The sequence below is a fragment of the Lissotriton vulgaris genome, chromosome 7 (genome assembly GCF_964263255.1).
Source record: "Lissotriton vulgaris chromosome 7, aLisVul1.2, whole genome shotgun sequence".
Lineage (NCBI taxonomy): Eukaryota > Metazoa > Chordata > Amphibia > Caudata > Salamandridae > Lissotriton > Lissotriton vulgaris.
The window spans coordinates 1760877308-1760890173 of NC_141695.1; the positions used below are offsets into that span (position 1 = coordinate 1760877308).

Below are 12866 nucleotides of genomic sequence, written 5' to 3' on the forward strand. Positions count from 1 at the left end.
CCATTTACGGAAGTAAATTGGCTGCAAAGTGAAGAATTACAAGTCTAAGCGCCAAACATTCAGGGGGTTGAGCCAAATTTAAAAGTATAAGCTTACTATTACAACCTAACTTTATACAAGAAGGATGAGGTTTCTGTCTGCCACTGGGGTGGAAATCCATCTTTGGTGTTGTATAGGAAAAGTTTTTTAAACTATTCTAATGTTAAATGTTAATGATAATGGAAGTTGTATATTATTTTAAATGTAGAATAATCAGGGCCACTGGAATTATGTGGCTGCAGAGGTACAAATCATGTGGCAGGGTTGAGTAAACTATGCGGCAAGAAAAGGCAACATTAAGCAGCACATTTTGTCATAGTGGTACTTCGTTTTCTCATAATTGTTAAACTTAGTAACACTCTGTGGCCATTGCTTACACCTCATTGGTTACAGTTTAACACCCAAATATAGCAATAGAACAACAGAAAGGTGATCAGCCCAGCTTTGTAAAGGGCCTCCTTCCACTGAGTGGTAACATGTGCTGTCGCGTTTTTGGTAACTTTTGAACCATTTGAAATAGAAACAAAATAGTGTTTTGTTAAAATCTCCAGTGTGTGGCTGATGATGCCTTATGTGGCAAATGCGGCACATCTATAATTATGTGAAAACTGCCATGGCCGCACAATCGTGTACCTGTGACCCTGAGAATGTTATAAAGAAAATATTACAGTATTAATAAGCTAAAGTCACAAATGTAATTATTTTGAAAATATTGAAAATCAATATATTTGTTTAAAGATTAAATTAAAAAAACGCTAAAGTAATATCTGCATTATTTTTTAGGGGAAGTTGTTGCAGTTCCAGTGGTTGGCCATGTGTGGTGATGAACTTTACACCAGCTGTGAGCTGTGTTAGGTTTGTTATTTCCATCCCTGCAACGCACTCGTTTCATGCTATATTAGGTCAGCAGTGTGTGGCTAAATAGATGCCATTTGTATTCACGGGGTGCAACCCATAGAGTTATACCCCTAATGTGCAGCCTTCAGTTAGTGAGCATGACTCCATTTTGCATTTTATACCTCATAAAAGGCTGATTAGACTGTGCCTGAACTAGGCCGTATTACTCGTATTGCTTGCCTCAGCAGAACACTGTATTTCCTTATTATTTTCTCTTCTGTCAAGGCTGTTTCTCGACTTGTTAAAGAATAGGCTATTCTGCCCTCGTAGTTTCTGCTCCCACATTAGGAGATGCTGAGACCCAGCACCGTAGCCTTGAATCCCTAATAACATGTACCCGTCTGGTTAGCTCAACCTACTGTTCGTCTTTGTTCATGTTTGGCCCAGGCCGATAGTTACCATTGTGGACGTGGTTGGAGGCTTCTCGAGAGGAATGATTACTCACTGCAGGTTGTCGGGACGCCAGTCCCTCGGCAGACATCTTAAGGGACAGGTTAAGATGGTATTGCTAATAAAGATGTAAGTTTGTATTCTCTACTGTCTGACTGACTCTTCATTTTTGGGAAGGCAATAGCAGGTGGTTGTAAGTAACCCGGGTGGCCCCTAAGGGCCACTTCCTTCAGCTGGAGTACACTTAGAACTGTAATGGGTCTCCTTTGGCTGCAATAACTGTAGAAGAGCAGTATGAGAATAGAAAGAGGCCTATGTTTTTGTGGAGAAGTGCATGCCCCTCCCTAAATCCCTCCCTCACCTTATCTAACCTCCTCCTTAGTCCTCTCTTAAACCTTCCTCTCTTTTAATAAGTGTACCCTATTTTCTATCCACTCCTAGCTGTCTCTCCCAAATTTACTGTGGGAATCTCCACAATTAGGGTAGAGATCTCCTCACAGATAAGATAGAAAAGGTGGTGACATCCCCATGTAGGTATATTACTGCCAGTTTGAAGCATGTTGGAAGTGCTCTTGTAGTAGTACTAAATGTACTACAACTTACAGATCTGAATACCATGCATAGAGTTTCTCTATCACTACTCAGTCCTAAAACTGTCTTGCACAAGTAATAGGTCCATATCTGTCTCCATAGTGTACCCATTATAACACTTGTCCCTCTCAGTGTAGTGAAGCACCAGAGAAGGTGAGGTTGTCTGTAAGATAAGCAAGATCATGTAGCTAATCTAAGCAAGTCCTATCAATGAGGGTTGGTAAAGTGCAACTACTCACCCGTGAGGGTCTCAAGGTGCTGGGGGATGGCTCAGTTGTGTGCTGGTGTCACCCTAGGGCCAGGTCTTGAGGTCTTCCCTTTAACTGGGTCAATGTGGGAGATTGCCGGAGATGGAGGGGGATGGTGTTCTAGGCTTTGGCTGTGAGGTTGGAGAAGACCTTTCCTATTCTTCTTGTCCTGCTTATACATGTGAATGTGGCCAGTGAGAGCTGGGCTGATCTGAAGTGTCTTTTGGGTGCGTGGAAGAAGATGCAGGTGTTCAGGTATGCATGTCCGATGTTGTGAAGGGCCTTATATGCATGGGTGAGGAGTTTGAAGGTTATTCTTCTTTTGACTGGAAGCCATTGGAAATCACGGAGGTGTTGGATGATGTGACTGCAAATGGGGAGGCAGAGGATCAGTATGGCTGTGGCGTTCTGGACAGTCTGGAGTTGGTGAAGGAGTTTCTTGTTGATTCTGGCGTAGACAGCATTGCCGTAGTCCAGTCTGATGCTGATAAATGTATGCGTGACAGTTTTTCAGGATTTGGTTGTGATCCATCAAAAGGTCTTTCAAAGCATGTGGAGGCTATTGAAGCAGGTGAAGGAGACAGCATTGATCTGGCGGTTCATTGTGAGTGATGAGTCTAGTACGATGCCGAGGTTTTGTGCTTGGTCCATCAGGGTCGGGGGATTTCCAATGGCAGAGGGCCACTAACAGTCATTCCATGCAGAAGAGGTAGTGCCAAGGATGAGGAATTCTGTCTTTTATGAGTTCAGTCTCAGGCAGCTGTTCTTCATCCAGGTAGCAACAGCTTTCATTGTTTCTTGCCGGTCGTGTCTTGTGATATTGGGTACATTGGGAAGGGAGATTATCAGCTGGGTGTCGTCGGCATATGAGAAGATATTGAACCCATCATTCCTGATCATGGTTGCATGGGGAGCATGTAGATGTTGAAGAGGGTGAGGCTGAGAGAGGAGCCCTTGGGTAGGTTTCTGTCAGTACTGAGAGGTAGGGAGGGAGGCTGACCAACTGAGTTCTGCCGGTGAGTAAGGAGCAGATCCAGTCGAAGGCCTTGACGCAGATGCTGGTATCATGGAGTCTTTGGCTAGGGTGTGGTGGGAGACGGTGTTGAATGCAGCCAAGAGGTCCAGGAGGATGAGTGCTGCCATTTTGCCGTGATCGAGGAGGTAGCCGATGTTGTCGGTGGCGGTGAGGCTTTGGAATGGAATGGGGGAGGCGGGCGCTCTGGGTTCTGCAGGAGAGGAAGGAGGTCGTTCCATCCAGAGCTTTGTCTCGGATTTCTGCATTGTGGAGGCGTATGCATAGGCAGACCGTGTCAAAGGCCGCTGAGAGGTCCAGGAGGATGATAACTGCGGTTTCACCATTGTCCAGCAGGGTCCTGAAGTCATCGGTGGCGGCGATGAGGGCAGTTTTGGTACTGTGGTTGCTGTGGAACCTTGACTGGGATGGGTCCAGGATGTAGTTCTCCGCGAGGTAGCAGGTCAGTTGTCTGTTGACGATCTTCTCGATGATCTTCGCCGGGAATGGGAGCAGGGAGATGGGCCGGAAGTCCATGAGGCTTCTCAGATCCGCCTTGGGTTTCTTGAGTAAGGCGTTGATCTCTGCGTGCATCCAGCCCTCCGCAAAGGTCGCAGTCTCGAAGGAGATGTTGATGACTTTGCAGAGATGGGGTGCAATGGTGGCACTAGCTTGGTTGAAGATGTGGTGTGGGCACGGGTCTGACGGAGAGCCGGTGTGGATGGTGTTCATGATTTTGATGGTATAGTTTTTGTTCATGTTGGTCCAGGTGAGCATGGGGTCGATGCGGATGGTGGCCGGGGGGTCCGAGGTGTCGTTGGCTATCAAGGCGGCCAGGTTGTTCAAACTGTTGTGGATATCTGAGATCTTGCGGTGGAAGAAGGTGGCAAGGGGGTCGCACAGGTCTTGCGATGGTGGGATGTCATTGGCGTTGGAGCTGGGATCGGGGAGTTCCTTCACGATGTTGAAGAGCTCTTTGCTGTTGTTTGGGTTGTTGTCGAGGCGGTCCTTGAAGGAGGCCCTTTTGGTGGTTCTGATGAGGTAATGGTGCCTGCGGATGGCATTCTTGTTGGCCTCATGGCTGTCATGTGTCTGTACGCGCTGCTATTTTTTCTCTAGTTTCTGGCAGATTTGCTTGGAGGCCTGGAGGTCTGCGGTGAACCAGCAGGCTTTCTTGTCAATGTGTCTGTTGGAGTGTTTCTTGATCGTGGCAAGAGTTTTGGTACAATCGTCGATCCATTGCCTGAAGTCGCTGGCGGTGCTGTCGGTGTCGGTAGGGTCGGCGGGTGGGCTCCGGGTGAGGGTGGTGTTAAGCTGGACATCAGTGACTTTGCTCTAGCTGTGGCAGCATATCTGTTGAGTGCAGTGGTGCGTTGGGGGTTTCCAGAAGGTGAAGTGGATGCTGCGATGGTCAGTCCAGTGGAGTTTGGTGTTGTGACTGAAAGAAATGTGGGAGCTTGCGGATAAGATGGGGTCGAGCGTGTGGCAGCAGAGTGGGTGGGCGTTGTGATGAGATGTCTGAGTCCAAGGTTAACGAGGTTGTCGATCAGGGTGGTGAAGTTGGTGCGGTTGGTATTCTAGAGGTGGAAGTTCAGGTCTCCAGGCAGGATGTAGTCTGTGGAGGCCAGTTCGTGCATGCTGACGAAGTTGGCGATGGAGTCACTGAACTGAGGCCAGGGTCCGGGGGTCTGTAAACAAGCATTCCTTTGAGGGTGGTGTTGGGGTCCATGTGGATCTGGAAGTGCAGGTGTTCGGCGGTGCTGAGGGTGTCGTCGGTACTGGTAGAAACCCTGAGGGTGTTCTTGTGGACTATAGCGATTCCACCTCCTACTCCGTTGGTGCATTCCCTGCGGGTGATCTTGTAGCCGTCCAGGATGGCTATGGTGATGTCGGGCACAGAGGAGGCGTTCATCTAAGTCTCTGTCAGGAAGGTGACATCTGGGGTGGAGGTGTCGATCAGATCCGAGAGTTCGACGGCGTGTTTGCGTGCGGAGCGGGTGTTGAGTGGGATGTATCTGAGTTGGTTGCATCCATTCTCGGCGGATGGTTTGGTGGCTCGGAGGCTGGTAAAGCTGCAGTTCTGGCAGGAGAAGGGTCCTTGGGTGTGCTTCGGGGCGGCCAGGAAGAAGGTGTGTGATCGTCCGGTGTTGAGTGCCTGGAGGGTGCTTGTATCATAGGGGCGTTGTTCGTTGTGGCGGTCGCGGGGACCAGGGGTCAGGCACTAGGCATGGCCCAGGTGCGGACAGGTGCAGACGGGCTTGCCTTAGGCACAGCGGCTGCCTTAAGAAGGGGAGGTGGGAGGGAGAAGCAGCTGGGAGGGTGAGAGGGACGAATTGGTGTGCGGTGGCGGGGCTGCAGGGGACCTAGCGATGGGAAGGGAGAGCGGAGACAGGCGGAAACAACGCAGGGCACAATACTGGCTAAAAATGGAAAAAGAACAATACAACAAAATCAAGCAGAAGGGGACAAAACTAAATTACACTGGCAATGAAGGTACAGAAGAAAAAACAGAAGGCAGACAGTAATAGGGGCACAGGGGGCAAAACGAAATTACACTGGCAACAAAGGTACAGAAGAAAAAACAGAAGGCAGGCAGTCAATCATAAGGGGCACACAGAAACTTATGGCTACCCACTGGCCATCAGGGATGAGGCGCAGGTGGTAGCCTGCAGGTGGGGGAGGGCCTCGAACTCGAAGCAACAGCGATGGTAGGGAGCAAGGTACACAGGCACAACAGGTGGTGCTGTGCAGCATGGGGAGTGACATGTCTGAGTCAGGGTCAAGGGTCGCTCCCCCATAAAGCCATTCCACCCCAAGCTGTATAATGTCACTGCCGGGTAGTGGAGGGTGGCTCCGACTGTGCTAAATTCACATCTTCAATTTCAGAAGTGGTCTATTTATTCCTGGACTACTTACCAATTGCAGTTATAAAGACAGAAGCCTCCACAGACAGGCCGGTGACTGTGTTCTCAGCCACACATGTGTAGTTCCCATCATCTTGTGAAGACACCTTCTCAATGGTGTATGTGCTACCAGGTCTCTTTAGATCAGTACCATTGAGAAGCCACTGGAACCCTGGTCCCGGGAAGGAGTCCGCAGTGCAGGATACAGAGAGTTTTGTCCCCACTTGTAACCACTGAGAACCTGGTGGATCAATCTTCACGTCCTCCGGTCCATCTGTAATGGCACAGAGAGAGGGTCTGTGAGCTCTGAGTGTCTTTACCAGAGAAAGGGATGGGAGACAGGAGAGAGACAACCCTGGGGTTACTTACAGGCGATAGTAAGAGTCTGGGGGTCACTGGTGCTGCTGCTGACGGAGTTCAGGGCCTGGCACTGGTAGATCCACGAATCCCCCCGGGATATGTTGAACATGGTAAGAGTTCTGTTGTTTGGAGACTGAATTATATTTCCAGGTAGAGCCGAAGTGCTATTAAAGTGCCAGAGGATTGTGATAGCCGCGGTCGAGGTGTCACAGGCTATCTCTGCAGGACCTTGGTTCTCCACTAGCTGTGAGCTGATATATTTCACTGTGGGTTTAGTCACCGGCTCTGCAACCAGAATAAAGAGACAGGATTATATTGTGAGAAGTGTACTATGCATCTCCTTTAGGATAGATCAGGAAAAGGAATTGTGAAGGTCAATAGAAAGACAACACTTCCCAGGGATTTCCCCCAATCTCACATAGGTCCAGCGCTTTATTAAATGGATTCAATTATATATTATGGGTGCCTTAATCCGAAGAGACGTTTCCTGTCCTTGTTGGAAACAGGAATGAGCCTTAGGTGAATGACACTAAAGCCTCATTAAAGCCCTGCTCTCACATCTCTTGCTACCTGGCCCAAACTAATGCATATATTGAGAGACAGAGGGACCCAGGATTTCAAACACCCCTTCCAAGAGTGAACCCACCATTCACTGATCATAGCCCAGGTAAAGCTGCTTTGCTGCGCACCGTAACAGTTTGTCCTCGAAGACTGGCATAAGGACATCAGACCATTAACAGCACAATAACACCCTCAAGCCTGACATTACAGCTCTAACCAAGCATTCTCCAGGAGCATGTTGTGCTGCCTTTAATCAAAACACTTTACTCAAGGGCATAAACAACTAGACAGTATGAGGAGAAGAAGTAAACTGAGTGTGGTCGTCACACAATTCAGCAGAAATCAAGGCAGAGCCTCGCTTGACCAGTGAAAGAAGTTTAATCCATGAGAAACAGATCTCACCCTGGCATTGGGGGTCTGGAAGGAACTAAATGGAAGTCCCTTCAGACCTCTGGATGATGGATGGAGTATGGTGGAACAGTGGATTCTCAGTCATAAGACACCACTGGGAATTTGAAGGGGACAGGATGGTAAAATGAAAGAAAGTGAAGATAGGCAGCTTTAACATAAGAAGATATTGGCCCATATGTATATATAGCTGTATGTACCAAGCACATCTTGAAAAAAGATAGGGTGCCATGTCAACAGTATAAGGGGAGTGTCTGAACTGCCTCTAAAAACTGTGGGGTCTTGCCCACTTTTTAAGAAAAATATTATGTAAAATCAATGGTTTTGCTAACCACTTCACATTTTCTGTGTGTGTGTCTAGTGTTTATACCTATTGTCTGTCTGTGTTTTTGTCTTCCTACCAATGACATGCTGGCATAACCGCTACAGGTTAAGAAAACACCTAGAAAATCAGGTGATCTCTTTCTATGTCATAGCATGACACCCATGCAGTCACTGTACCTTTTTCATCGTTGCACTATCTTATTGCAGTAGCATAATTTATATTTAGGTCCTGATGAAGGCAATGGACACATTTGTCATACATTTTTGCTGAAACATGTCGACCACCTTTTCCATCGAGGTAGGTATTTGTTAAGACTACCTTTGCTGCTTTTTTAACATTGGAGGAGTGAGCAGAACACAGAATAAAATTTCATATTGCTCCCTCACCCAATTTTATTTCCACCACTATTCACTATTTCTTCTCACATGCACTGCAAATCAGTCACACATTTACTCACAAGCTAGTACCATCTATACTTAGACCATACTGGTTACTACCAGGTTCATTGGAAGTAATTAGATCCGAGCTTCCATATGTACAGGTAGTTTTCCAAGAGGTTGGTCTTCAAGGAATCCCAAATGATGAAGGGCCGTTCCATGTGGTGACTGATGGGTATCCTTTTAGATCACATTGAGATCAGGGTACTTTTCAGTTTTCTTGTTTTCCACTGTTTTTAGGCAGGATGCCACAGGACGGCTAGGTTGAATGTGACACATGTAGACTTTCATTTATAGACCCATTGATACTTTTGTGTTTTGTTGTCCTCTGCCCACCTTAGTGAAGTGTAAGCTGCTTTTAGAATCAGGACAGAATCAATATAAAAAATGTATTATTTGTTTTATTAAATGTTTAGAAGCCGCGTGGCATTAGGAGAGCCAGTATGGGAGTTACTGACAGTCAAGGCATTGGGGGGGATTTTTTACAAGGGGATTGCGTCACAGGAACGCCGATTTTACCGACATTCCTGTTCTATATTTGCAAAGTGGCGATAAGCAATTTTTTTGGCATCATACCGTTTTGTGAACCCTTTCACATAGTTTTGTGTGTGAAAGGGGAATGCAATGGGTGTTGCTGTGGATGTTCCACTGCAACACTCATTACTTTTTGACTCTTCCCCAGATTTACAAGGACATATACATCTGAGGGAGCGCCATGCAATAGCAGGAGTTAGAATGGTGTGAGGAGAAATACCTTTATTTTTCCTCGTTTCTGGTTTTTCTTTGTGTGCTGCATTCTGCACCACACACAGAAAGGGCAACATGCCATAAATGATTGTTGATGTATAGAAAGGCGTCTCTTCCTGCATATGAACAAACATTAAATAATGGCAATTTTCTAACTCAATGTGTGCTGCAGAATGCCCCACACATTGAAGTAACTAACCACCATTATGGATTGTTTATGTGCAGGAAGGTAGCCCTTCGTGCACATAAACAATCATTCCATACAACGCAGGCACACTTGCACTATGGCGCAAGGGTGTCTGTGTTGGCCCTAGGCAGCTATTTTAAGATCTAGCACTAGGGAAAACACAGGAATGCACAGTATTGTTGTAAAAGGAGCACATCCCTGCATTTTGGAAATGGTGGAGAGTAACACTGCAAAACTTGCTGCAGCCCCATGTTCTGCCATTTCCTCGTATATATGGGTTACAAGAGTATGCAGTTTTAATATGGAGTATTTGAGGATTGACAAACAATGACTTGACTTCTGATCCAAACCTGATGTGAAAGCTTGCATGTAGGACTCAGAGGAGTATTCAATGTTATTCTGAAGAAGAGGTGGTGGGGTCTATTGTAGAAGCTCACGGGGAGCCCCCATAAACTGTGAGAAACTTCACCTCTTTCCTGCTGCAGTGTCTAGGGAGATCTTCTGCATGCCTGGGTTGTGTGAGTACAGACAGTGTCTAGGGAGATCTGCTGCATGCCTGGGTTGTGTGAGTGCAGACAGTGTCTAGGGAGATCTGCTGTATGCCAAGGTTGTGTGAGTGCAGACAGTGTATAGGGAGATTTGCTGCATGCCTGGGCTGTGTGAGTACAGACAGTGTCTAGGGAGGTCTGCTGCATGCCACGGTTGTGTGAGTGCAGGCAGTGTCTAGAGAGGTCTGCTGCATGCCTGAGTTGTGTGAGTGCAGACAGTGTCTTGGGAGGTCTGCTGCAGGCTAGAGTTGTGTGAGTGCAGACAGTGTCTAGTGAGGTCTGCTGCATGCCAGGGTTGTGTGAGTGCGGACAGTGTCTAGGGAGATCCGCTGCATGCCTGGGTTGTGTGAGTACAGACAGTGTCTAGGGAGGTCTGCTGCATGCCAGGGTTGTGTGAGTGCAGACAGTGTCTAGGGAGGTCTGCTGCATGCCTGAGTTGTGTGAGCACAGACAGTGTCTAGGGAGATCTGCTGCATGCCCGGGTTGTGTGAGTGCAGACAGTGTCTAGGAAGGTCAGCTGCATGCCAATGTTGTGTGAGTGCAGACAGTGTCTAGGGAGATCTGCTGCATGCCAGGGTTGTGTGAGTGCAGACAGTGTCTCAGGAGTTCTGCTGCATGCCTGAGTTGTGTGAGTGCAGACAGTGTCTAGGGAGGTCAGCTGCATGCCAATGTTGTGTGAGTGCAGACAGTGTCTAGGGAGATCTGCTGCATGCCAGGGTTGTGTGAGTGCAGACAGTGTCTCAGGAGTTCTGCTGCATGCCAGGGTTGTGCGAGTGCAGACAGTGTCTAGGGAGGTCTGCTGCATGCCTGAGTTGTGTGAGTGCAGACAGTGTCTAGGGAGGTCTGCTGAATGCCAGGGTTATGTGAGTGCAGACAATGCGCAAGGAGGCTGTGCTGTTTGATTCTAAGGAGCTTTGGGCCCACCATGTGACAGGTTTGTGGGATAAGAAGAGGGTCCTGAAGTTGACTCTTGCATTAATGATGAGTTAGTTCATAAGTGTAGTGTTTTCACGGAGGTGGTGGCAGGGAGATAGAGAGAGAAGAACCTGGGGATGTTGTGACTCTCTTGAAAACAGTAAGTGGACAAGTATTGTGTGGTAACAGAGAAGACGGTTAAAGGGTTGTGTCAGTGGAGTCAGTCTACAAATTCCTCATGATGTTCACTAAAATTACCCTGGAGCTCAGAGATGGATGGGCCATTCCTTTCATTTTTGTATTTCCCAAATAATCTGAAAGGCTGGTGGACATATTTTATTGTTAAGTCAGATGTACATTCCAAATGTGTAAGACCAATGACTAGATGAAAATATTTGTTTATGTTTCTCTTTTTGTGATCTGAGTGGTCCTTTGCACTGTACTGCACATGCTTAGGTCTTTCAGGAGCATGTAAATGATGTGTACATGGGCTTACTGGGGAGTTACCACATATATTTGTGAAGAGTGTTGGGTTGTGGGTTTGGTAGGGATATAGGGCGGGAACTACGTTAATTTTATTTAAGTTAATAATAAATTATTTTAATTATCTAGTACATTTTTTGTTAAAATACGTTTAGGAGTGTGTTGTCCGTTTTGTGGTGGCACATTTTGGACAGTAAATATATCATAACTGAATCATAATTAATATGTAATTAATGATAATTAGTTTATTGAAAAATATTTATGTTAACAGTGCAAATAATTAGTTTTTTACAGTTAAGTTCTTGGTGCGGGTGGTGAGTTTTGAAGGGGCACAGGGTGGGAAGTAACTAAAATAAAATTATTTAATACATTGTTTGCAAATACATTATTTTTAAATACAATTATTTATTTAAATCATTTTTTTAATTCTTTTTATTTATATAGCTCATAGTACCATATTTAAATCATTTTTTAAATGTTAATTATAATAATATTTGTAGTTATTTATGAAATGTATTTAACATTGTCATATGAATGTATTTTATTTATATATTTTTGTTTGTTTACAATTTTTTGCAATTATTTCATTGTGTTGCAGAGAATTTGTTTGTTTCTAATGTTCAATTGACTGGGGAGGGAATAGTACATTTTACCCCGCCGCAATCCAACACTTTCCCTACTATTTCAAAGACAGGAGTAGGAATAGTAAATTGTATCCCTCAGCAATCCAACACTTTCCCATCTGTTCCATTGACTGAAGTGGTAATACTAAACGTTACCCCTCCGCAATCCAACACCATTTCTGCTGTTGAAGTTATTGGAGTTGAAATGGTAAATGTTACCCCTCCTTCATCTAGCAGTTTCTCTACTGTTGCATTGACTCGAGTGGGAATAGTAAATTGGACCCCTCCGCAATACAAAATTACCCCACTGTTGCAATGAATATAGAGGGAATAGTAAATTTGACCCGTCCATTATCAAACACTTTCCCTACTGTTGCACACATTGGAGTGTAAAAAGTTTTTCCATTCCAACATTTTCCCTACTGCTGTCTTAACTGGTGTGGGAATAGCACATCGTACCCGTTTGTTGTAATAGTTTCCCTAATGTTGCATTTGAAGTGGGAGTAGTAAATTGTTTACATCTTTAGTAGTGCAATTTGCTTACTTTTGAATAAAAGATTGTGGGAATAGTATATGTTTCAAATGTAAAATTATATAATGTATTTTATATTGACACAATATATATTATTATATTTTTTGCTTGTTTAAAATTATAATATATATAATTATTAATGTTTTGATGTGTAAAATATTTGAAAGTGTAAGAAATGTATGTTGCTTACTTTTTTAATTTTATCTTAAATCCTGAGAGAGGTGGCTCAGGTGTTCCCCATCCAAGTGAGGAAGGGGAGGGTTGTGATGGCCCAGATAGGACCCAGAGTAGTGGGAAGAGTATAGGGTCTTATATCCTGTCTCAGAGGAGAAGGTATGGGAGTGGGCTGTGTGCCAAGATGCCTAAAAGCCAGTCTGAAGGCCTGGTTGGTTCCATGAAGGAACACCAGGAGGGGGGCCTAGTTTGTACCGGGTGCCCATTCCCTGTGGGGATCCCAAGCTGTCAATTGAGCTGAGGGAAAGCCCATCCCAGTCTCCTGTCCATCCACCGGGTACAGTCCAAGGGCTGGCGGGTCAGTGTCAGGAGGCCATCCCTTACCTGACACGAAGGAGAGTGGACAAAGGGTGCCAGGCACCTGGGGCTACTGACCCCCACTCACTGATGCCACAGAGGTTTGAGAAGTGAACCCAGAGAGGCATA

General features: G+C 45.8%; 1 protein-coding gene across 1 annotated transcript in view; it reads right to left on the minus strand.

Annotated features, from left to right (window-relative positions):
• Nucleotides 1-12866, minus strand: part of LOC147706607 (uncharacterized) — a 740422-nt gene that overhangs the window by 17375 nt on the left and 710181 nt on the right. Inside the window, 2 exon segments of the mRNA XM_086929638.1 lie at nt 6090-6354; nt 6450-6725. Coding sequence (XP_086785764.1) covers nt 6090-6354; nt 6450-6725 — 541 coding nt within the window.